The sequence below is a fragment of the Canis lupus genome, chromosome 26, assembly GCF_003254725.2.
Source record: "Canis lupus dingo isolate Sandy chromosome 26, ASM325472v2, whole genome shotgun sequence".
Classification (NCBI taxonomy): Eukaryota; Metazoa; Chordata; class Mammalia; order Carnivora; family Canidae; genus Canis; species Canis lupus.
Window position 1 is genome coordinate 17,251,367 of NC_064268.1, and position 24,268 is coordinate 17,275,634.

Consider the following 24,268-nt stretch of genomic DNA (forward strand, 5'->3'; position numbering starts at 1 on the left):
TTCTTTATAGATCTTGGACACTAGCCCTTTGTCTGAGAGGTCGTTGGCAAGTATCTTCTCCCGTTCTCTAGGTTGTCTTTTACTCTTGTGGACTGTTTCTTTTGCTGTACAGGAGCTTTCGATCTGGGTGAAGTCCCAATAATTCCTTCTTGCTTTTGTTTCTCTTGCCCTCATGGATGTATGTTGTGAGACGTTGCTGTGGCCAAGTTGAAAAAGGGTGTTGCCTCTGTTCGCCTCTAGGATTTGGATGGATTCTTGTCTCACATTTAGATCTTTCATCCTTTTTGAGTTTATCTCTGTGTGTGGTGTCAGAGTATGCTCTAGGTTCCTTCTTCTGCATGTGGATGTCCAATGTTCCCAGCACCATTTATTGAAGAGACTGTCTTTTTTCCAGGGATCATCTTTCCTGCTTTCTTGAAGATTAGTTGACCATAAAGTTGAGGGTCCACTTCTGGATTTGCTATTCGGTTCCATTGATCTATGGGTCTGTTTTTGTGCCACTACCACACTGTCTTGATGGCCACGGCTGTGTAGTACAACCTGAAATCTGGCATTGTGATGCCCCCAGCTGTGGTCTTCGTTTTGAATAGTACCCTGGCTCTTCGGGGTCCTTTCCGGTTCCACACTTGAATCTTAAGATGGTTTGTTCCAGCTCTCTGAAGAAAGTCATGGCATTTTGATAGGGATTGCATGAAATGTGTAAATTGCCCTGGGTAGCATGGACATTTTCATAATATTAATTCTTCCTATCTATGAGCATGGAATATTTTTCCTTCTCTTTATGACTTCCTCGATTTCTTTCAGGAACTTTCTGTGGTGTTTAGGTTACAGATCCTTTACCTCTTTGGTTAGGTTTATTCCTAGATAGCTTATGCTTTTGGGTGCAATTGGAAATGAGATTGACTCCTTAATTTTCGAGGCTCTTCTAACAGCAACCGGTCAACAGCTCTTTCTATGTCCACTTATTTCCTAGGTTCTACTGTGGAAACGCCGGAACAAGAACCGTGTAGACAACGTGAGGTCTCCCACCCTGGAACGTGGGTGAAAATACTTAATATAACATCCCCTGTGGCACACACCGAAGTTGGAACAGTCCGTGCTGTCATTAGAAGGTGACATGAAAATTCATTCGTTAAATAGCCTCAAGAAGTCTTGTCCAGGGGGCACCTGGGTGTTTCTCTCCGCTAAGTTTCTGCCTCTGGTTTTCAGCTCTGGTCATGACCTCAGGGTCATCAGATTCACCCATATTCAGCATGGAGCCTGCTTCGTACTCTCTCTTCCTTTCCCTCTGCCCCTCTCCTCCTTACACTTGCTGTTTTGCTCTCTCCACACACACACACACAAAGGAATCCTTATTCAGTTTTGCTCTGGGTGCCATAGTAAAGACAGGCCTCCTAAGCCGTGTTCTTATGTTTCACGTGTCCACATCTTAATTTAAAAGGTCAGTCATTAGTCTGTGGCCAAAGTAGTAAAATCGCATTGAGAACTCTAATTTGGTCAGATTTAGTGGGAGGGCTTGTGAGGCTAACAACATTTGGACGTACTAGTCCGTGTTAAATATTAGCAAAATGTTTTCTTTTTTTAAACTTTTTTATGGCTGTTCAATTTGCCGGCAAATTGAACGCTATACCATAACACCCAGTGCTCATTCCGCCAAGTGCGACCCGCGCCCCCGCCTCGGGCCCCCCCCCCCCCGCCGCATCAGTGCCCATCACTCGGTCGCCCCAACTGCCAGCCCAACCTCCCCTTCCACTACCCCTTGTTCAGTTCCCAGAGTTCGGTGTGTCTCCTGTTTTGTCACCCTCACTGATACTTTCACTCATTTTTTCCATTCCCTTTATTCCCTTTCACTGGTTTTTATATTCCCCAAAGGAATGAGACCATATAAAGTGTGTCCTCTTCCGATGGACTTACTTCACTCAGCATAAGTCCCTGCAGGTCCGTCCACGTCGGAGCAAATGGGGGGTCTTTGTCATCTCTCGTGGCTCAGTAATAATATCATTGTAGCCATGGACCCCATCTTCTTTATCCATTCATCTCTTGATGGACCCCGAGGCTCTTCCCACAGTTTGCCTATTGTGGACATTGCTGCTATGAACATCGGGGTGCAGGTGTCCCCGCATTCCACCGCATCTGCACCTTTGGGGTGAATCCCCAGCAGTGCAATTGCTGGGCCGTAGGGAAGATCTGTTTTTAACTCTTTGAGGAACCTTCATCCACACGGTTTTCCGGAGTGGCTGCACCAGTTCACATTCCCACCTACAGTGCAAGAGGGTTCCCCTTTGTCCGCATCCTCTCCAACATTTGTGGTTTCCTGTCTTGTGACTTTTCCCCATTCCCACTGGTGTGAGGTGGTATCTCATCATGGGGGTTTGGATTGGTAGTTCCCTGATGGCCAGCGATGCGGGGCGTGTTCTCCTGTGCTTGTTGGCCATGTCCGTGTCTTCCTCTGTGAGATTTCTGTTCGGGTCTTTTGCCTGTTTCACGATCGGATTGTTTGTTCCTTTGCTCTTGAGTTGAATATGTTCTTTATAGATATTGGACACTAGCCCTTTGTCTGAGAGGTCGTTTGCAAGGATCTTCTCCCGTTCTGTAGGTTGTCTTTTACTTTTGTGGACTGTTTCTTTTGCTGTGCAGGAGCTTTCGATCTGGGTGAAGTCCCAGTACTTCGTTGTTGCTCTTGTTTCTCTTGCCCTCGCAGATGTATTTTGCGAGACATGCTGTGGCCAAGTTGAAAAAGGGTGTTGCCCGCGTTCGCCTTGAGGATTGGGTTGGATTTTTGTCTTACATTTAGATCTTTCATCCTTTTTGAGTTTATCTTTGTGTGTGGTGTCAGAGAATCATCCGTTTTCCTTCTTCTGCATGTGGATGTCCAATTTCCCCAGCACCATTTATTGAAGAGACGGTCTTTTCTCCAGTGCGTAGTCTTTCCTGCTTTGTCGCATATTAGTTGACCGTAAAGTTGAGGGTCCACTTCTTTATTCACTGTTCGGTTCCATTGATCTATGGGTCGTTTTTGTGTCAGTACCACACTGTCTTGATGGCCACGGCTTTGTAGTACAACCTGAAATCTGGCATTGTGATGTCCCCAGCTGTGGTCTTCGTTTTTAATAGTCCCCTGGCTCTTCAGGGTCTTTTCCAGTTCCACACAGATCTTAAGATGGTTTGTTCCAACTCCCTGAAGAAAGTCCATGGTACCTTGATAGGGATCGCATGAAATGTGTAAGTTGCCCTGGGTCGCGTGGACATTTTCACAATATTCGTTCTTCCAACCCTCATGAGCACGGAGTATTTTTCCATCTCTTCGTACCTTTCTCCATTTCCTTCAGGAGCGTTCTGTAGTGTTTAGGGTATAGATCCTTCACTTCTTTGGTTAGGTTTCTTCCTAGGTATCTTATGCTTTTGGGTGCAATTGTAAATGGGATTGACTCCTTAATATGAGGCTCTTCTAACAGCAACCTGTCAACAGCTCTTTCTATGTCCCCTTATTTCCCAGGTTCTACTGTGCAAACGCTGGAACGAGAACCGTGTAGACAACCTGGGGACACCCGCCCTGGAATGTGGGTGAAAATACTAATTTAACATCCCCTGTAGCACACCCAGAAGTTGGAACCTTCCGTGGTGTCATTAGAAGGTGACATGAAAATTCATTCGTTAAATAGCTTCAAGAAATCTTGTCCAGGGGGCACCTGTGTGTTTCTGTCAGCTACGTTTCTGCCTCCTGGTTTTCAGCTCTGGTCGTGACCTCAGGGTCATCAGATTCACCCATATTCAGCATGGAGCCTGCTTCGTACTCTCTCTTCCTTTCCCTCTGTCCCTCTCCTCCTTACATTTGCTCTTTTGCTCCCTCCACACACACACAAAAAGAATCATTACTCAATTTTGCTCAAGGTGCCATACTAAAGACAAATATACTAAGCCATATTCTTTTGTTTCATGTGTGAAAATCTTAATTTAAAAGGTCAGTCATTAGTTTGTGTCCAAAGTAGTGAAATCGCATTGAGAACTCTAATTTGGTCAGATTTAATGGGAAGTGTTGTGAAGTTAACATTTGGACATATTAGTCCGTGTTTAATATTAGCAAATAAAACTCTTACTGTGTTTTAATTAAATAGACCATATTCTTGACATTAAGGTTAGGTTGATATCATAATGCTGCATATACTATAAAAATTAACCCATCACTGTATCGTTTGGCACAAAACGTCCACAGTTATTCTCACCAACATCAGTGTGGAGCGTTTATTACAAAAAAAAAAAAAAAAAAAAACGGTGTAGCGATATTATTATCATCGACGTCGACCACTTCTATTAAGGACTGCTCTGCATTAGGGTGTGTTTTGACATATGCATAATATTCTGTAACCCAGGACCCTGGGATCATGACCCGAGCTAAAGGGAGATGCTCAACCGAAGGAACCACCCTGCTGACCACATTATTACGGCTTTTAAATTCGGGTGAAGATGACCCACAAGGTTACATCTGTTTCATGTGTACCACCTATGATTTGCACTTGTGTTTATTGAAACTGCACTCACCCCAAGCATAGATTCTTTGGGTCCGCATAGAGCACTATTACCATTCCATTGATCATATTCCCTATGCTGGACCTTTCACCCTGTGACTGCTTTGATATACATGTGGAAGCCTGCCCTCTCCGTTCTTTTTCACAACTATGGCTATTTGTAAATGGTACACGTTCGGTATTTAAATCTCTCCCATAATGGATGATTTTGATGATAACAGATTAATGAATAAAAACAACAGAGTAATAGACTAAATAAGAACAGATTGAAGGATTGCCCAACATTGCACAAGCCCACCCTCTTTTGACGGTTGAAATCAAGTGCAAAACCATACAAGAGACATGACAGCATATGTGGATCTACAGAGGCAGAAATGGTTTTGGAAGAGGTCAAGAAGGTAGGAACATGGAGCTGGGCTTCACAACGAGCTCTACGAGCGAAGGGAACCCATCATTGGAATCGATGTGCCCATCAGTTCTCTTTTACACTGATTATTTCATGATACTTAAAGTTGCCATTGCCTTTTTAAAAAAGTTTTTACTTATTTGAGAGAGACAGAGAGACAGCAAGAGAGAGCATATGCAAGGGAGAAGGGCAGAGGGAAGGGGAGAAGCACAACCCCGCTGAGCAGGGTGCCCAAAGAGGAGATGGATCCCAGACCCTGGGACCTTGGCCTGAGCTGAAGGTTTTTCCTCATCCACCAATGACGGCCTAGCAGTAGCCTCATTACCATGCAGGCTTCCCCTGTATGGATATAAACACTGATCTCACTAATACCTGAGCACCACAACCAATGCACTGATATTCTGTGTCCTCCTAGATCTTTCCAAGGCTGTGGCGTCTGAGTTTGAAGAATCCTTGAAAGACTCTCCACCCACTTCTATGGTAAGCCTGCCCCATTTTACCTGTATTAGAAATGTTGCTCTCTTGGTTTTCCTCTTTTTGAAGGGAATACACATATGGTAAGGAACAGTATATTTTTTTGGTGTAAGTACCATCTTGGTGGGGTGTTGGGAGGGGAGGATGTAAACTGTGCAGTAGGGGACATTTGCTCAGAAGCACTTTTCCGCCTTGAATTCTGAATTTGGAATTGCTGCTTCAGTCAACTTGGGAGATCTATCTCCCAGGAAAAGCTCATGCTTTCTCCCTGGGTGCAATCTGTGCTTCCTTTGGGGGCCTTTGACTTTACGACACTTGTTCATTTGGTGTTCAATACTCACCAGAGAATCAATGACAAAGTACACACATGAACTGACCCCCATCTTCTCCTCTCTTGTGTAACTGCAGGTCGTCTCAGAAAGCAGCGAAACTGGTGTGTATTCTGGAGTCAGTCTCTTGCTTAGGAAAATCTCTAAATAGTAAGGCAGATGGGGCAACCTTGCTGTCCTCACACCCAGACACCCTTGCTGTCCAGGCACCCAGATTCCATGTTCCTGAGGCTTGGGAGTAGTGTGAGATAGGCTTTCCCAGGTGAGAAAAGAGGTCCGTGTTTCTACACTCCTAGGAAGCCAATGTATTCTCTGTGCAGTGGAGTGGCTGTGAGTGCAACAGGCTTGGGGGAGGTGACTTGTTGACTCTATGCAGTGTGTGAGAGTGTGAGTGTGAGTGTGTGCTTGTGTGTGAGAGAGAGACAGAAGGATAGTGAGACAGAGAGAGAGGATAGAGACAGATAGTGACACAGAGAAATACAGAGAAAGTGAGAAGGAGAAAGAGTGAGGTAGACTTCCCAGTAGATATGTCCCACCGACACCACAAGATGGACTCAGTCGACATTCTTAAAAAAATAACAAAAAAACAGAACCTCCTCACACGGTACATCTTAGAGTCCTAAGACCGTGAGTGGCCCAACAGTGCAGATCGGCCCATGCTTGCTATCCTAGTGCCTCAGGTCCTCTCTAGTCCTCCATTCGTAATGAGCAACAGTCCCAAAATTACTCTTATTTTCTTCATGCTTTTACTTATTTATTTGAGAGAAAGGGAGCAGAAGAGGTGAGAGGGGCAGAGGGAGGGTGAGAGAAACAGACCATTTGCTGAGAAGGGAGCCCCAAACTAGCCTCAATTCCAGGTCCCAGACAGCCTGACCTGAGCTGAAGGCAGACTCCTAAATGACCGAGCAACTCAGGAATCTCTACCTGAGTTATTCTTGAGCAGCATGATGAATGTACTGATGGATTCTCTGTGTCCTTCTAGTTTCATCCTTGGATTCATTCCTCATAACAAAATTCATGGAAAACATCAGTGAGGAAGAACAAATCAGTATCATCAAGGTGAGCTTCAGTATCGTTAACGGAGGAATGAATGTCGCTTTCTTGGTTTCTTTCCACACAAATTCTGATGAAAATCAGACAGTGGCTCTCTGAGGTGAAATACATAAACTTCCTCTTGAGAAAAGTGCTGAGTGGTTGCCCCTTGCCAACCGTTACCTTATTTCAGAGGATGTTTACCATTGGCAACACCAAGGCTGGAAATAAACAGCGAGATGGGGTACATTCCCTCAGCAATGGTTTCTCCTGCTTGGTTGAGTGATCCTGTAGTCAGCATCTGAATGAGCTGGAGAGACACATCCTTCAGGAAAAGCAGCTTCCTCCAGGTGTCCTGTCATTTATTTGGGCACCAGTGTGTCAAACATGATGTCCCATCTGGCTTCCTTAAGTTTTTGAGAGCAGTAAAATCAGTGCAGAGTAAGAGGGAGCTGAGCCTCATGGTGTTCTCTCTTCTGAACCTGCAGGTGGCCTCAGAACTAGTGACAGCGGTACGTACCCTGAAGCAGTCTCTTCCTGTCTTTAGTCAGGAGCGCCAATCTGATCCTGGGTCCTCACTGGAATGAAAATCACAGGTGTAGTGAACTAAACAAAAACCCAAACCAGAAAACGGGTCTTCCAGGTGGAGACCCATGGACATGTTTTCACAAGCAAAGGGGTAGCATTCAGGTAAGGAGTTTGTGTCCAGAGAGATAGAGGGAAGTAGAGATACATGGACGCCAGGGCTCAGTGAGTTCAGCAACTCAAAAACTGGGATCCACTTCTGGGTTGGCAAGGTCCCTGCTCAGCATGTCTGGGGTGTGGGGCCCCACACTAAACCAGTACCTACCTAGGCTCTAGCCTGCATCAGGAAGGAAAAGTGTGAGCTCCTGAAGAGGATGAGGTGTGCCCCTATCTGACTATGACCAGCCCATGTGTATGGGGTCCTCTCCTCTGCTTAGAAGCAGCCCCTGCTGGGATTCCTCTAGGACCCGAGTGCAGACCTTCCTGTCTGAGTGATGCCAGGACCTCTTGTAGTGCCTGCCTCATGGATAGGAGCCCAGAGACCAACGGAAATGAAGTCCGGTCAGGCCAGCAAATTCCACTGCAGAAGCCCCTAGGGCAGGGAGGTCACAGCTTCCTCATTTTTGGATCCTAGACCTGAGCTATCCAAAGAGGCAGCCGATAGCCAGACATGCCTGCATATGTTGAAATTCCTTACAGTCAATGACGTTACACATTCCATCCCTCATCATACCAACCACAGTGCCAGAGCCCAGTAGAGCATGTTGAAAACACAGATCATTTCCATCATCATGAATGGCTCTCCTGGGCAGCTGCTCTGAGTCTGGCATAGTGGCTGCACATGGACCCCATCTAACCTAGCGGGTGTCCACCACCCATCACAGGTGGGTCCAGGTGGATCCGTGTCCACGTGAGAGCTATCATGATCTTGTGGAAATGGGGAAATGCCAGGTGAAGGGGCATCCTCTCTCTCTCAAGGAAGGTTTGCCACTGTGGTCAATGTCTTGGTGAAGGGTTCTAACTCCCAAGAGCCCAGGGAAGGTCTGAGGATCCCAAGGAAGAGCAGGTGTTGACAGGTGTTCCAAAGTGGCCTCAGTTGGAATAGCAGGAACACGGGGCCTCACTGTCTAATCACCTCATCCTCGTGTTTGTATCTCTAAAGATTGGGCGGTGGAGAATATTGAGGATGAAATTCCTGAAGAGGAAGAAACCTCAGGTCCGGAAGCACAATGAGGCGGGAATCAACAGGAGGGGGTCCCTGGTGCAGTTGGAGTATACCTGCTACTTTGTAGACTGAGTGGGCGGGATGAAATAAAGACGACGATGTATAGGAATGCGATTGTTTTGTTTTTCATTTACTTGTTTACTTATTTGAGAGAGGAAGAGGAGAATGGGAAGGGCAGAGGGAGAGGGATATTCAGACCCCGCACTGAACAGGGAGCCTGATACAGGCCTGATCCCAGGGTCCTGGTAATGATCCAAGCTGCAGTCAGACACTTAACCTACTGAGCCACGAAGGTGCTCTTCTCTGGTCTATTCCATCATAAACAGTAGGGTATTTGGATAAAATAGTAAGAAGAATTCTGCCCTGGGATTGGATTGTGCAGTTGGTCATATTCTTCTTTTTATTTGATGGTCATTCTCTGCAGACCAGCTCTGACTCCCTTTGTCAGTGGCAAGCATCAAAGCCCTTGTTGATGTTTGGTTAGCACCTCTTGGGAATAGAGCAGGAGACCTTTTGGTTCGGGTTATTGCCTTTGGTCTTGGATGGAGCCAATCTCTTGATACACAGCTGTGCCACGCCCATCTGAACTTGCACACAGACTACTTCCGTGGGAGCCAGTCGCTGGTACAGCCGGGGCCCCACTCCCTCTGCACCTACAGGTCACACAGTAGCAATGCTGGGCTACCCTCAGTTCTGCCCAGAGGGTGGAAGTGCACTCTAGGGATGGGCATCCCTGAAATGGTCCCTCTCAGCACCTCCTCCCGGGTCCAGCAGAAGTGAGGTGGGAGGGGTGCCGGGAGCACAGTTCCCTCCTCCCCTCCTTGCACAATCCTCAGTCCTGGGACAAGAATAAAATCTGTACTTGCCTCTGTGTGAGAAGGGATCGAGTGCAGCCAGCCAAGGCCTTCACTGGTGCAGGGAATCTAGAGGAATCTGTGAAAGCTGCTGGGCTGCCGGCACACGCTTGCGCTCAAGGTCCTGCAGAACTAGTCTCCTGGTCTGACCAGGCCCAGGACACAGGCCCTAGGCAGGGAGGCGAGCATTTCTGCTCCTGTCTGATCTCACTGCTATAGCCACACAGTGCTGGGCCTGCTCCCCACGTCAAGGGTTGGCCCAGCCTAGGACATTCCCTCATGCCTGCCTGGAGCCCATGGCCCAGTCCTTCCAGGGATCAGGGCAGATGCTGGCTCAAGCTGGTATTGAGGAGGCCTCACCTGCTGTACAAACCCCATCAGCCCACTTTTAAGCTAAGGGAAATTGGGCAACATAGTTTACCTCTAGCATCACATTCATCTCCTCTATGGGCTACGACATGTATGGGCTGTTCCAAAAATTCAGTGTGTCCCAGATTTAGGAGTCTCATGGTTTGTCTCCCTCTCTAATTTTTCCCACTCAATCCCCCTCCTTTCCCTCATTATCTTGTTCCTATTTCTTATATTCCAGGAGGAGACCACTTGATGGCATGAGCACTGGTTGTTACATTATATGTTGGCAAACTGAATTTACCTAAGCATAAATAAAAATGTTTAAAAAAGAATAAAGGTTAAGTTTGTCTCAAGTACCTAGGATCACCCCACGCACAAAGCAGTCACATTATAAGCCCAGTGGGATATCACTCTCAGGGCCACATGCAACCCCAAACCATAGGCCCCCAGGCCCATTGCACCTACTCCAGCATTGCCTGGATTGGCTCTTTGATCAACTGATTAAGGAGGGGAGCCCTAGGCTCTGAGACCGTGGTCTCCTTGTTGCCCTCAAAAGCCATACAAAATTTGGAAGGACAGAAAAGCAGGACACCTCATTTACCCAGAAAAACACCCCTTTTGAGGTTCTTATGTTCCTGAGGTTCCAAGCATCTCCCTGTGTCATTTCACTCCATTCGGTAGAAGGTTCTTGCTCATCATTTAATATCCAAGTTACCTACTGAGGGGAACTGGGTGGCTCATTCAGGGAAGCATCTGACTCTTGATTTCAGCTCAGCACATTCTCTCAGGAGCCTGAGATCCAGCCCCTCGTGGAATTCCTCACTGGGCATGAAACCTTCCTAGGATTCTCTGCCTCCCTCTTCCTCAGCCCATTCATATCCAAATTGGCCTTCCCTCAATCAAACTATATTAAAAATAATAAACATGAACTGCAATAAAAAATTTTTTAATGAAAATAAATCAGGCTCAATGACTGATTCTTCCAGTTGTTTACCACCTGCTTGTCTGCCGACTTTGTCTTGTTTTCATTTTCATTCACCTTTTGCCTTCATTCTTTAAAGCTATCTTTCCTGAACATAACATCCTAGGCTCAGAGGTGTTTTCCTTCTATACTTTGTGTCACCATTGCAGTGTCTTCTGACCTCTGTTTTCTGAGAAGTCACGGGCCTTGGAATTCGTATTCTGTTAGGTTGAACGTGTCCTTTTCCTCTACTTTCAAGGTTTTTCTTCCTCTTTGCCATCAGATTGGTTACAATGTGTCAGGAGGAGGGTTTTCAGAGCTTTGTAGATCTGAGTCACATATTTGTGAAATTTTCAGCCATTTTGCCCCCATACCTTCTTCTACACCAACTGTTTTTTTTTTTTTATTTATTTATGATAGTCACACACAGAGAGAGAGAGAGAGGCAGTGACATAGGCAGAGGGAGAAGCAGGCTCCATGCACCGGGAGCCCGACGCGGGATTCGATCCCGGGTCTCCAGGATCGCGCCCTGGGCCAAAGGCAGGCGCTAAACCGCTGCGCCACCCAGGGATCCCCACCAACTGCTTTCCTACAGGAACTCCATGCTGTGGAACTTAGCACTTTTGATGTATCCTAGGCATGCATGTTTAAGTTCCTATCAATTTTTGTTCAGTCTTTTCGCACTCCTCTCATGATAGTACGATTTCTCTTGTTCTGTTTACACGTCCACTGTCTACTTTGTTTCTTCATCAGATTGCTGAGCCTATCCAGTGAATTTTCATCCTGGATAGTGCGTGTCAAGTTTCAAAATTTCCACTTGGTCTTCTGACAGCAAGATGTCCACAGCTCTTTCTATGGTAACGAGTTTTCCAGTGTCTACAATCAAAAACCTTAGGTGAAAAATGTTTATGGATCTCTGTAGATACAAAACTGGACCAAACTACTTCACGCTTGAGGAAAAACCAAAATACAACCAGCAAAGGAGTCGATTGAAAGTAACCAGGAAATTCATTCCTTTAGTTGATTCAAGAAAACTTATTCCAGGGGCACAGGTTTGGTTCATTCAGGTATGTGACTGCCTCCTGGTTTCATCTCAGAGTTCATACCTCAGGTCATCAGATTATCCTAGGTTGGACTCCATGCTTAGGATGGAGCCTGCTTAGTATTCTCTCTCCCTTTTCCTCTACTGCTCTCCCCCTTACACTTTCTCTTTTGCTTTCTTTACAAAAAAAAAAAAAAAAAAGAATCATTCTTTTACTGTGCTCAGGATACCATACTAAACACAAAAATACAAATCTATATTATTTACATTTTATATGTGAAATTCATAATTTAAATGGTCAGTCAGTAGTTTATGCCAAAATAGTAAAACTGCTTTTACCACTCAAATTTGGTCAAATTAAAAGGTAGGGGTTGTGAAGCTAACATAAGGAGACCTTATTATTGAGATTAGGATTAGACTGGTGTCATAAGGCAGCATATAATATAAAAATTTCCATATCACCCTATCCCTTGGCACATATTTTCCACGATCATACATGCCTGCATTAGTGTGGAATTTTTATCACAAAGAACAAACCAGTGTAGAGACATTATTATCAATGAAGTTGACCACATATATTAAGGACTGCTCTGTGTTATGCATCTGACTGTTTTGACAAATACATAATATTATGTATCCAAGGACCCTGGGATCATGATATGAGCCCAAAGTAGATGCCCAACTAAAGGAATGAGCCTTGTGCCCACATTACTACTGTTTTTTTAAATTGAAATCGAGATGGTACACAAGGTTACATTAGTCTCAGGTGTACCACATATGGATTCGATACTTGTATAGGGTAATACTGTGCTCATCACAAGTGTAGATACCATGTGTCCCCATAGAGCACTATTACAATTCCACTGATCATATTCCCTATGCTGTACGTTTGATCTCCGTGATTTTTTTAATGCATAATGAGAAACCTGTCCCTCCTACTCTGCTTCACAGCTATGGCTATTGGTAAATGGTATACTTTGAGTATTTAAACCTCTCCCGGATGGAATATTTTCACCAAACTGATTACCGGTGCACCTGGGTGGCTCAGTGGTTGAGCGTCTGCCTTTGGCTCAGGTTATGGTCCCATGGGCCTGGGATCGAGTTCTGCATCGGGTTCCCCACAGGGAGCCTGATTCACCCTCTGCCTATGTCTCTGCCTCTATGTCTCTCATGAATACATAAACCTTAAAAAAAAAAACCTGTTAGTGAATAAATAAAATAGAGCACTAGACTAAATAGAACAAAAGAGAATAATTGTCTAGCATTGAATCAAACCTACCAAGAAAAGGGGTAAAATCAGGTTGAAAAACTTACAAAAGAGAGGACAGCATATGTGGACCTACAGAGACAGAAATGATTTTGCCAGATGTCCAGAAGGTGGGAGTTTTTAGTTGGGTTTCACAACAAGCTGCATGAGCGATGGGAAGTCATCATTGGAATCTATGTGCAGATCAGTTCTATTTGTGCCCTGATTATGTCAGGCTACTTGAAGTTGCTGTTGACTTTCTGGGGAAGATTTTATTTATTTCAGAGAGAGAGAGAGAGAGAGAGAGAGAGAGAGAGAGAGAGCATAAGCAAGGGAGAAAGGCAGAGGGAAAGGGAGAAGCACATTCTGGGCTGAACAAGGCCCCAAGGAGGGGATGGATTGCAGGACACTGGGGCCTTGGCCTGAGCTGAAGGTTTTCCTCATCCACCAAGGAGGATGGACCCCAGACCCTCATATGATACTTATTGATCACTCACTACAATAGTCTTGCCCTGTATCCATATAAACAGTGATCGCTCAGTAATTCCTGAGCACCACATCCAATGAATGCATTGACAGTTATTTTGTGTCCTCCTAAATCTTGCCAAGTGTGTGGTGCAGGAGTTTTTCCACAAAAAAGTCAGTCAATGAGTTTCCAACTTCTTCTATGGAATGCTCACCCATTTTCCTGAATTAGAAATGGTCCTTTTTTCCTCTTTTTGGAGCGAATTCAGATATGACAAGGAACAGTGTATTTTTTAGGAGTAAGGACCATTTTCGTGGGGTTTGGAGGGGATGTTTTAAACTGTGTAGTAAGGGACCTTTCTCTCACATGCAGTTTTTCCTCAAGAATTTCGTGTGGCTCCTTCAGTGAAGGAGAGATCCATCCCCCAGGAATAGCTCCTGCTTTTTCATGGGTGCAACCTGTGCTTCCTTTGGAGGCCTATCGTTTTACTATTGTTGCTCATGTGGTGTTGAATACTCACTAGGAGAACCAATGACAAAGGACACACATGACCTGACCCTCATGGTTTACTCTTTTGTGTAAGTGCAGACATCTCAGAAACCAGCGAAAGTGGTACGTATTCTGGAACCACTCTCTTGCAGAAAAAAAAAAAAAAATCTAAATAGTACGGCAGATGCAGCAACCTGCTGTTCTCTTCTGGACAGCCACCCGGTTCCATGTTCCTGAGGCTTGGGGGTGTGAGATAGGCAGCTTTCCCAGGTGAGAAAACATGCCTACATTTCTACAATACTAGGAGCCGGTGTGTTCACTGTTTGGTATGGTTGTGAGTGCATGACTCTTAGGGTGGAGTGACTTGTTTAAACCTATGAGTGTGACAGAGTTGTGTGTGCATGTGTGTGACACAGAGAGAGAATTGAGAGAGAGAGAGAGAGAGAGAGAATGAGAGACAGCTATGGACACAGAAATACAGAGAAAGGGAGAAGGAGAGAGAAAGAATAAGAGAGTTTTCCCCCAACATTGTCCCACTGACACTGCACCATGGCTTCTCTCATCATTCTCCAAAATAAACTCCTAACACACCATATTTTCCAGCCCTAACCCCGTGAATGGCCCAACAGCGGTAGCTCAGCCCATGCTTAGTTACCAAATGCCATCATGTTCACTAGCCTTCATTCATACTGATCAACAGTCCCCAAATTAGCCTTTAATTTTCTTCAAGAAATTATTTATGTATTTGAGAGAGAGAGGGCAGAAGAGGCAAGAGGGGCAGAGGGAGAGAAAGAAACACACCCTTTGCTGAGCAGGGAGCCCCACATCAGGCTCCATTTCAGGTCCCAGACACCGTGACCTGAACCAAAGGCAGACTCTTAGCTGACTGAACAACTCAGGCACCACTACCTGAATTATTCTTGAGCAGCATGACCAATGTGCTGACGGGTACTCTGTGTCCTTCTAGAAGCACTTTATAATACCTTCATCATGAGAGTATTCCAGAACATCAGAGGAGAAGTGCAAGTTAATGCTGTCAAGGTGAGCTCAGTATCTTTGAGGAACGAATGTTGCTTTCTCGGTTGCTTTCCACACAAATTCTGATGAACATCAGACAGCGTCCATTTGGGATGAAATACATAATCTTCCTGGTGGCAAGGGTGCTGAGTGCTTGCCTCTTGCCATGCATTAGCTTATCTGAGAGGATGTTTACCATTGGCGACACCAAAGCTGCTTATAAAGACAGTGATGGGGTACTTTCCCTCATCAACGGTGTCTCCTGCTTGGCTGGGGAATGTTGTAGTCACCATCCTGAATGGACTGGAGAGACACATCCTTCAGGACAAACAACTTCCTCCAGGTATCCTTTCACTTCCTTTGGGCACCATGGTCTCAAACATGATGTTCCATCTGGTTTCCTAAAGTCATTCAGAGCAATAAAGATCAGTTTTTACTAGGTAATAACATCTATTGAATAAAAACAATAGAAGATTTATTTTTGCTAAAGTTGAGCAATAGAGTAACGTCCAAATATTAGCTTTACTCTAAGAATCATTAACCATAATCACATTTGAGTTGTAGGGTGCCAGTAGTATCAGTCACTTAATTGTACGCCCTGGGGTCAGGACCTAATCCCATGGTTGGGGTTCAGCTACATGTTGGCGTCCCTCCACATGGGGAGCCTACTCCTCCTCCTAACCCTCACCCCGCTCATGTTTTCTCCCTCTATCCCTTTCTCTTTCTCTCCCTCTTTAATAAATTGATTAGTTAATTAACTAATTAAATCTTGAAAAATTAACTGAACTTGATTGGAAAATGCATTTTTACTATTCTGGCCATCAAATGATGTCTCACCTTCTAAATTGAAATATTCACACAGAAAACAGTAGGAATATGGCTTAGAACTTTTGACCTATGAATGGGACACAAGCAAACTAGAATAATGATTTTTTTTTTTTTTTTTACGCATAGGGATATCCTGAAAATGCACTACCATAAAGAAAGGCAGGACCAGGGATCCCTGGGTGGCGCAGTGGTTTGGCGCCTGCCTTTGGCCCAGGGCGCGATCCTGGATATCCGGGATCGAATCCCACGTCGGGCTCCCGGTGCATGGAGCCTGCTTCTCCCTCTGCCTCTCTCTCTCTCTCTCGCTCTCTCTGTGTGTGACTATCCTAAATAAATAAAAATTTAAAAAAAAAAAAAAAGAAAGGCAGGACCATAATAGAGTCATGCAAAATGAAATAAATATAAAGGAAACTAATTAAATAATCAGGTAATTACAAGTTCCAGACAGACAGGGAAATGACTTTCCATTTCATTCATGAGTTGAAAACGATGCTGCTGGAATAGTAACTCCTCTCCTGCTGTCAGTGGAGCTAAACCCAAAATTGCAGAACTCACTCATAAACATACATGGAAATGGAAAGGGAGCCCTTACAGGGACCACAACACACTGGTAGATCATGTGCAAATGGCTTTTTTTTTTTTAAAGATTTGTTTATTTATGATAGACTGAGAGAGAGAGAGAGAGAGAGAGAGAGAGGCAGAGACACAGGAGGAGGGAGAAGCAAGCTCCATGCCGGGAGCCCAACGTGGGACTCGATCCTGGGACTCCAGGATCATGCCCTGGGCCAAACGCAGGCGCCAAACAGCTGAGCCACCCAGGGATCCGCAGAAAGGGCTTTAAAACAAAATGGAGACAACAGGGGGAAGAAGGCCGGAGAGTAGAGTCCTCAACTCACCCGATCCGCCAACTCACCTAGATAAATTTCCAGTCATCCTGGACACCTACCAATGCGAGCTGAGAGTTAAAGAGAAGGGTTTTCCCTTCTAACAAGGTAGAAGGTGGATACAAAGAAAGAAAGAGGCGGGTGGGGGGGGAGCGGCCTCTAACAAGACAAAACAGGAAGGGGGAGAGCTCGGGATAGCACTGGAGCTGCAGCCGGCGGGGCCTCGGGGAGAAGCAGGGGGGCAGGCGGGGCGCTGCGCCTGCTGCCTTCGGGCGCCCACTGCGGCCCCGGGAGGGCGATGCCAGCAGCAAAGGCCCCGGAGCCCAGGGTGCAGGGGACACGGCCGCAGTCCTGCCTGCCCCCGGGGCAGGCGGAGGCTTCATGACTGCAGAATTAAGATCTCATCAGGCTGAAGTTAAAAATCAATTAAATGAGGTGCAATCCAAATTGGGGGTCCTAATGGCAAGGCATAAGGTGCTGGAAGAAAGAATGAGCAACACTAAGACTCCTTGATGGCAAGGAAGGAAGCTGAGGAAAACAGAGAAAAACAATGAAAGGACCACGAGGAAAGGTTAAGGGAAATACATGACAGCTTCAGAAGGTAGAATTACGTATCACTGGGGTTCCAGAGAGCACCCAGAAGGACAGAGGGCCAGAAAGCATATTTGAACAAATCCAAGCTGAGAACTTCCCTAATTTGAGGAGGGGAACAGGTATTCAGACCCAGGAGATAGAGTAGTCCTCCTCCCAAATCAATAACAACTGTTCAATACCTCGACACTTAATAGTGAAACTTGCAAATTCCATAGAAAAAGAGAAAATCCGTAAAGTAGTTAGAGACAGCAGATTCTTAATGAATATGGGGAGAATTATTACATTAATAGCAGACCTCTCCTCAGAGACCTGGGAGGCCAGAAAGGGCTGGCGGGATTGATTCAGGGTCCTAGATGAGAAGAACATGCAGGCAAGAAAACTCTATCCAGCAAGGCTCTTGTTCAGAATAGAAGGAGAGATAAAGAGCTTCCAAGATAGGCAGAAACTGCAAGAATATGTGACCACCAAACCAGCTCTGCAAGAAATATTAAGGAGTATCATAGGAAAATTAACATGCTTCCAGAAAATTTGTTCAGGTTTAAGTGAGCAGTTGAGATAGAAATGATTTATATATGCTGTGATTTAGTCTATGGTTTTATTCCAAAATTAGTCACCATGCAGAGTCTGTTTTTATAGCGTATGCATAATGATTGTACTATATAGGAAGGATGACGTGGTGTTACATTATCCCTAATAGGAACAATGCTTTTAACTGTTAAAGAGTAATCTTGCTTTCCTCAGGAGGGGGGGAAAAAAACCAACTCTACAGAGCTCCAGACATTCTGTACAATCCCTTAGAGGATGGGGCTTCTGCACACACTTTTGGTCAAAGAAGAGACTAAGGGCACATCTTTTGAAAACATTCTAATGAAATGACTCATGCACCCATTCCACCTATAACTGTAATTTAACTCAAATACCAATAACTAGAGCTTGGCTCAGCAGGGATTCCTTAGAGCCAGGTATAAAGCCTTGTGAAGGAAGCCGGGGTATGCCACCCCAAAATATACATATATATATATTTTTGGGAAGAGGAATCCAGAAACAAATCTTAGTGTTAATGTCTTCCCATATATTTACCTTTCCAGTTTGCTGCCCTTGATAGCCTAAAACTGCTTTTCTTTAGGTTATCATTCTTTCTACAAACGTATTATTGTTCTTTGCTGAAGATGCTATAAAGCCCACAGTTTTAAGCTGCTGCTTTGAGTTCCTCCTTGTTTTTGATTTCTTCGGTGTGATGTGCACTGCAAACCTTTATAAATTTTTTCTTTTGATGATATCCTCTTGGTAATGAGTCCCCCCGGAAATCCTAAGATGGGTAGATATGGAGTTTAGCCTCCCGCCACATCAGAACTCATTCTAGTTGTATCCTCATGGAAGAACGCAGGCAAAAATGAACTATTTGCTTGGTCGGCAATAAGCCTGGGGCTGGCCATCCCAAGGATGCAGTTTCCTACATGAGATTGTGAACTTATCGCGTCAGCTACACTGGTGGATTTCTCCTAACATACTGAACACTGGAATCCTCAAATTAAAACTCCAAAAGATCCAAGGACTTTCTTTCATGCAGAAAAGGATTCTGCACATCAAGAACCAGGCATGTGACACTAACAATAAGACTGAAGAAAAAGAAATTACAGAAACAATCCCATTTACAATTGCACCCAAAAGCATAATATACCAATGAATAAAACTAACCAAAGAGGTAAAGGATCTATAACCTAAAAATTAGAGAACACTTTGAAAGAAATTGAAGAAGGCACAAAGAGGTGGAAAAATATTCTGTGCTCCTGGGTTGGAAGAAGTAATATTGTGAGAATGTTGATGTTACCAGGGCAATATACACATTTCATGCGATCTCTACAAAAATACCACAGACTTTCTTCAGAGAGTTGGAACAAACCATCGTAAGATTTCTGTGGAAAGGGAAAAGACCCCGATTAACCAGGGAACTATTAAAAACTTGACAAACTTGATATGGTCTCATTCATTTGGGGAATATAAAAATTAGTGAAAGGGAATAGAGGGAATGGAGAAAATGAGGGAAACTATCAGTGAGGGTGACAAAACAAAAAGACACAGTGAACTCTGCGAACTGAACAAGGGGTAGTGGAAGGGGAGGTGGGCAGGCGGTTGGGGCGACCCGGTAATAGACACTGATGGGGCACTTGCCGGGATGAGCTCTGGGTGTTATGCTATATGCTGGCAAATTGAACTCCAATTAAAAAATGTAAAAACAGAGAACATTTTGCTAATATTTAACATGGACTAGCTTTTCCAAATGTTAGTTTCACAATCCCTTCCATTAAATCTGACCAAATTAGCGGTCTCAATGCAATTTCACTATTTTGGCCACAAACTAATGACTGACCTTTTAAATTAAGATGTGGACACATGAAACAAAGAATACAGCTTAGGAGGTTTGTCTTTACTATGGCACCCCGAGCAAAACTGACTAATGATTCTGTGTTGCGTGTGTGGAGAGAGCAAAAGAGCAAGTGCAAGGAGGAGAAGGGCAGAGGGAAAGAAAGAGAGTATACGAAGCAGGCTCCATGCTGAATATGGGTGAATCTGATGACCTTGAGGTCATGACCAGAGCTGAAAACCAGGAGGCAGAAACTTAGCTGACAGAAACACCCAGGTGCCTCTAGGACAAGATTTCTTGAGGCGATTTAATGAATGAACTTTCATCTTACCTTCTGATATCTCCTATGGTTCTTGAAATTTTCTACGACGGAAGATGTTCAATAATTTCGATTGTTTTACAGGATAGGTGTCGAAAACTTGTCCACATGTTTCTCGTGTTGTTTCCACAACAGATCCAAGGACATTAATAGACATTGGTAGAGCAGTTGACATTTCGTTGTTAGAAGAGCCTTGAAATTTAAGGATTCAATCCCATTTACAATTGCACCCAAAAACATAAGCTACCTAGGAATAACCTAACCAAAGAGGTAAAGGATTTCTACCCTAAACACCACAGAACGCTCCTGAAAGAAATTGAGGAAGGCATCAAGATGTGGAAAAATTTTCCGTGCTCATGAATTGGAAGAATTAATATTGTGAAAATGTAGATGATACCCAGGGAAATTTACATATTTCATTCAATCCCTATCAAAATACCATAGACTTTCTTCAGAGAGTTGGAACAAACCATCTAAAGATTAGTGTGGAACCGGAAAAGACACCAAATAGCCCGGGGACTATTCAAAATGAAGACCACAGCTGGGGGCATCACAATGCCAGATTTCAGGTTGTACTACACAACCGTGGCCATCAAGACAGTGTGGTAGTGGCACAAAAACAGACACAAAGATCAACGGAACCGAATAGTGAATCCAGAAGTGGACCCTCAACTTTATGGTCAACTAATATTCGAGAAAGCAGGAAAGACTATCCCTGGAAAAAAGACAGTCTCCTCAATAAATAGTCCTGAAAACATTGGACATCCACATGCAGAAGAAGGAAACTAGACCATTCTCTGACACCACACACAAAGATAAACTCAAAAAGGATGAAAGATCTAAATGTGAGACAAGAATCCACCCAAATCCTAGAGGCGAACAGAGGCAACACCCATTTTAAACTTGGCCACAGCAACATCTCGCAAGATACATCCGCGAAGGCAAAAGAAACAAAAGCAACACGGAATTATTGGGAATTCACCCAGATTGAAAGCTTCTGCACAGCAAAAGAAACAGTCCACAAAAGTAAAAGACAACCTACAGAACGGGAGAAGATCCTTGTAAACGACCTCTCAGACAAAGGGCTGGTGTCCAAGGTCTATAAAGAACATATTCAACTCAAGAACAAAGGAACAAACAATCCGATCGTGAAACGGGCAAATGACCCAAACAGAAATCTCACAGGGGAAGACAGAGACACGGCCAACAAGCACATGAGAACATGCCCCGCATCGCTGGTCATCAGGGAACTACAGATCCAAACCCCCATGAGATACCACCTCACACCAGTGGGAATGGGGAAAAGTCACAAGACAGGAAACCACAAATGTTGGAGAGGATGAGGACAAAGGGGAACCCTCTTGCACTGTAGGTGGGAATGTGAACTGGTGCAGCCACTCTGGAAACGTGTGTGGAGGTTCCTCAAAGAGTTAAAAACAGATCTTCCCTATGGCCCAGCCATTGCATTGCTGGGGATTCACCCCAAAGCTGCAGATGCGGTGAAATGCGGGGACACCTTCACTCCGCTGTTTATGGCAGCAACGTCCACAGTAGGCAAACTGTGGAAGGAGCTCGGGGTCCATCGAGAGATGAAGGGATAAAGAAGATGTGGTCCACGGCTACAACGGAATTATTCCACAGCCATGAGCGACGACAAATACCCACCATATGCTCCGACGTGGACGGACCTGGAGGGACTTACGCTGAGTGAAATAAGTCCATCGGTAAAGGACAAACTTGATATGGTCTCATTCATTTGGGGAATATAAAAACTGGTGAAAGGGAATAAAGGGAATGGAGAAAAGGAGGGAAAATATCAGTGAGGGTGACAAAACAGGAGACACACCAAAATCTGGGAATTGAACAAAGGGAAATGGAAAGGGAGGCGGGCGGGCCGTTGGGGCGACCGGGTGATGGGCAATGATGGGGGCACTTGGCAGGATGAGCATTGGGTGTTATGCTATATACTGGCAAATTGAACTCCAATAAAAAAATGTAAAAACAGAAAACATTTTGCTACTTTTTAACACAGACGAGTATGTCCAAATGTTAGCTTCACAACCCTGCCCATTAAATCTGACCAAATTAGAGTTCTCAATGCGATTTCACTATTTTGGCCACAAACTAACGACTGACATTTTAAATTAAGATGTGGACACATGAAACAAAGAATACGGCTTACGAGGTTTGTCTTTACTGTGGCACCCCGAGCAAAACTGACTAATGATTCTGTGTTGCGTGTGTGGAGAGAGCAAAAGAGCAAGTGTAAGGAGGAGAGGGGCAGAGGGAAAGGAAGAGAGAGTACGAAGCAGGCTCCATGCTGAATATGGGTGAATCTGATGACCTTGAGGTCATGACCAGAGCTAAAAACCGGGAGGGAGAAACTTAGCTGACAGAAACACCCAGGTGCCTCTAGGACAAGATTTCTTGAGTCTATTTAATGAATCAATTTTCATGTTACCCTCTGGGCTCTGATCCGTTGGCTGAACTTTTCCATTATGGAAGATGGGAAAAATTTTTGTTCGTGTTGCAGGGCAGGTATCCCCAGGTTGTCTGCTGCGTTCTGGTGGTGTTATTTTCACAGCAGATCCTGGGAAACAAATGGACATAGACAGAGCTGTTGAGTGACAGGTTGTTGTTAGAAGAGCCTCGAAAATTAAGGCGTCAATCCCATTTACAATTGCACCCCAAAGCATAAGCTACCTAGGAATAAACCTAACCAAAGAGGTAAAGGATTTGTACCGTAAACACCACAGAACGTTCCTGATAGAAATCGAGGAAGGCATAAAGAGAAGGAAAAATGTTCCATGCTCATGGATAGGAAGAATTAATATTGTAAAAATGTCCATGTACCCAGGGCAATTTACACATTTCATGCAATCCCTATCAAAATGCCATGGACTTTCTTCAGAGATCTGGAACAAACCATCTTAGGATTCAAGTGTGGAAACGGAAAAGACCCCAAAGAGCCAGGGGACTATTCAAAATGAAGACCCGCATTGTGTGGGGGCATCACAATGCCAGATTTCAGGTTGTACTACACAGCCGTGGCCATCAAGAAAGTGTGGTAGTGGCACAAAAACAGACCCATAGATCAATGGAACCAAATAGCGAATCCGGAAGTGGATCCTCAACTTTATGGTCAACTAATATTCGAGAAAGCAGGAAAGACGATCCCTGGAAAAAAGACAGTCTCTTCAATAAATGGTGCTGGGAACATTGGACATCCACATGCAGAAGAAGGAACCTAGAGCATACTCTGACACCACACACAAAAATAAACTCAAAAAGGATGAAAGATCTAAATGTGAGACAAGAATCCACCCAAATCCTAGAGGCAAACAGAGGCAACACCCATTTTAAATTGGCCACAGCAACATCTCGCAAGATACATCCGCGAAGGCAAGAGAAACAACAGCAACAAGGAATTACTGGGACTTCACCCAGATCGAAAGCTTCTGCACAGCAAAAGAAAAGTCCACAAAAATAAAAGACAACCTACAGAACGGGAAAAAGAGCCTTGCAAACGACCACTCAGACAAAGGGCTAGTGTCCAAGATCTATAAAGAACATATTCAACTCAAGAGCAAAGGAACAAACAATCCGATCGTGAAACGGGCAAATGACCCGAACAGAAATCTCACAGGGGAAGACAGAGACACGGCCAAAAGCACAATAGAACATCCCCGCATCGCTGGTCATCAGGGAACTACGATCCAAACCCCCATGAGATACCACCTCACACCAGTGGGAATGGGAAAAGTCACAAGACAGGAAACCACAAATGTTGGAGAGGATGCGGACAAAGGGGAACCCTCTTGCACTGTAGGTGGGAATGTGAACTGGTGCAGCCACTCTGGAAACGTGTGTGGAGGTTCCTCAAAGAGTTAAAAACAGATCTTCCCTATGGCCCAGCCTTTGCACTGCTGGGGATTCTCCCCAAAGCTGCAGATGCGGTGAAATGCAGGGATACCTTCACTCCGCTGTTTATGGAAGCAACGTCCACAGTAGGCAAACTGTGGAAGGAGCGTAGGGATCCATCGAGAGATGAAGGGATAAAGAAGATGTGGTCCACGGCTACAACGGAATTATTCCTCAGCCATGAGAGACGACAAATACCCACCATTTGATCTGACATGGACAGACGTGGAGGGACTTACGCTGAGTGAAATAAGTCCATCAGAAAAGGACAAACTTGATATGGTCTCATTCATTTGGGGAATATAAAACCTGGTGAAAGGGAATTAAGGGAATGGCGAAATGAGGGAAAATATCAGTGAGGGTGACAAAACAGGAGACACACCAAACTCTGGGAACTGAACAAGGGGTAGTGGA

General features: G+C 44.7%; 1 protein-coding gene across 11 annotated transcripts in view; it reads right to left on the reverse strand.

Moving 5' to 3' along the window:
- Positions 1 to 7,927: 7,927 nt before the first annotated feature.
- Positions 7,928 to 24,268, reverse strand: part of LOC112676696 (uncharacterized) — a 29,612-nt gene continuing 13,271 nt past the window's right edge. For 6 of the 11 annotated variants that reach the window (XM_049101941.1, XM_049101940.1, XM_049101938.1 and 3 more), the window contains 4 exons: positions 22,395 to 22,523; positions 19,946 to 20,125; positions 14,910 to 15,344; positions 7,928 to 11,559 (listed from right to left, as the gene is read on the reverse strand). In XM_049101941.1, coding sequence (XP_048957898.1) covers positions 19,959 to 20,125; positions 22,395 to 22,523 — 296 coding nt within the window. In that variant the 3' untranslated portion in view covers positions 7,928 to 11,559; positions 14,910 to 15,344; positions 19,946 to 19,958. Of the gene's footprint in view, positions 11,903 to 14,835; positions 15,345 to 19,945; positions 20,126 to 22,394; positions 22,524 to 24,268 lie in introns of all 11 variants that reach the window. The other 5 variants (XM_049101934.1, XM_049101933.1, XM_049101935.1 and 2 more) reach the window with 5 other exon arrangements.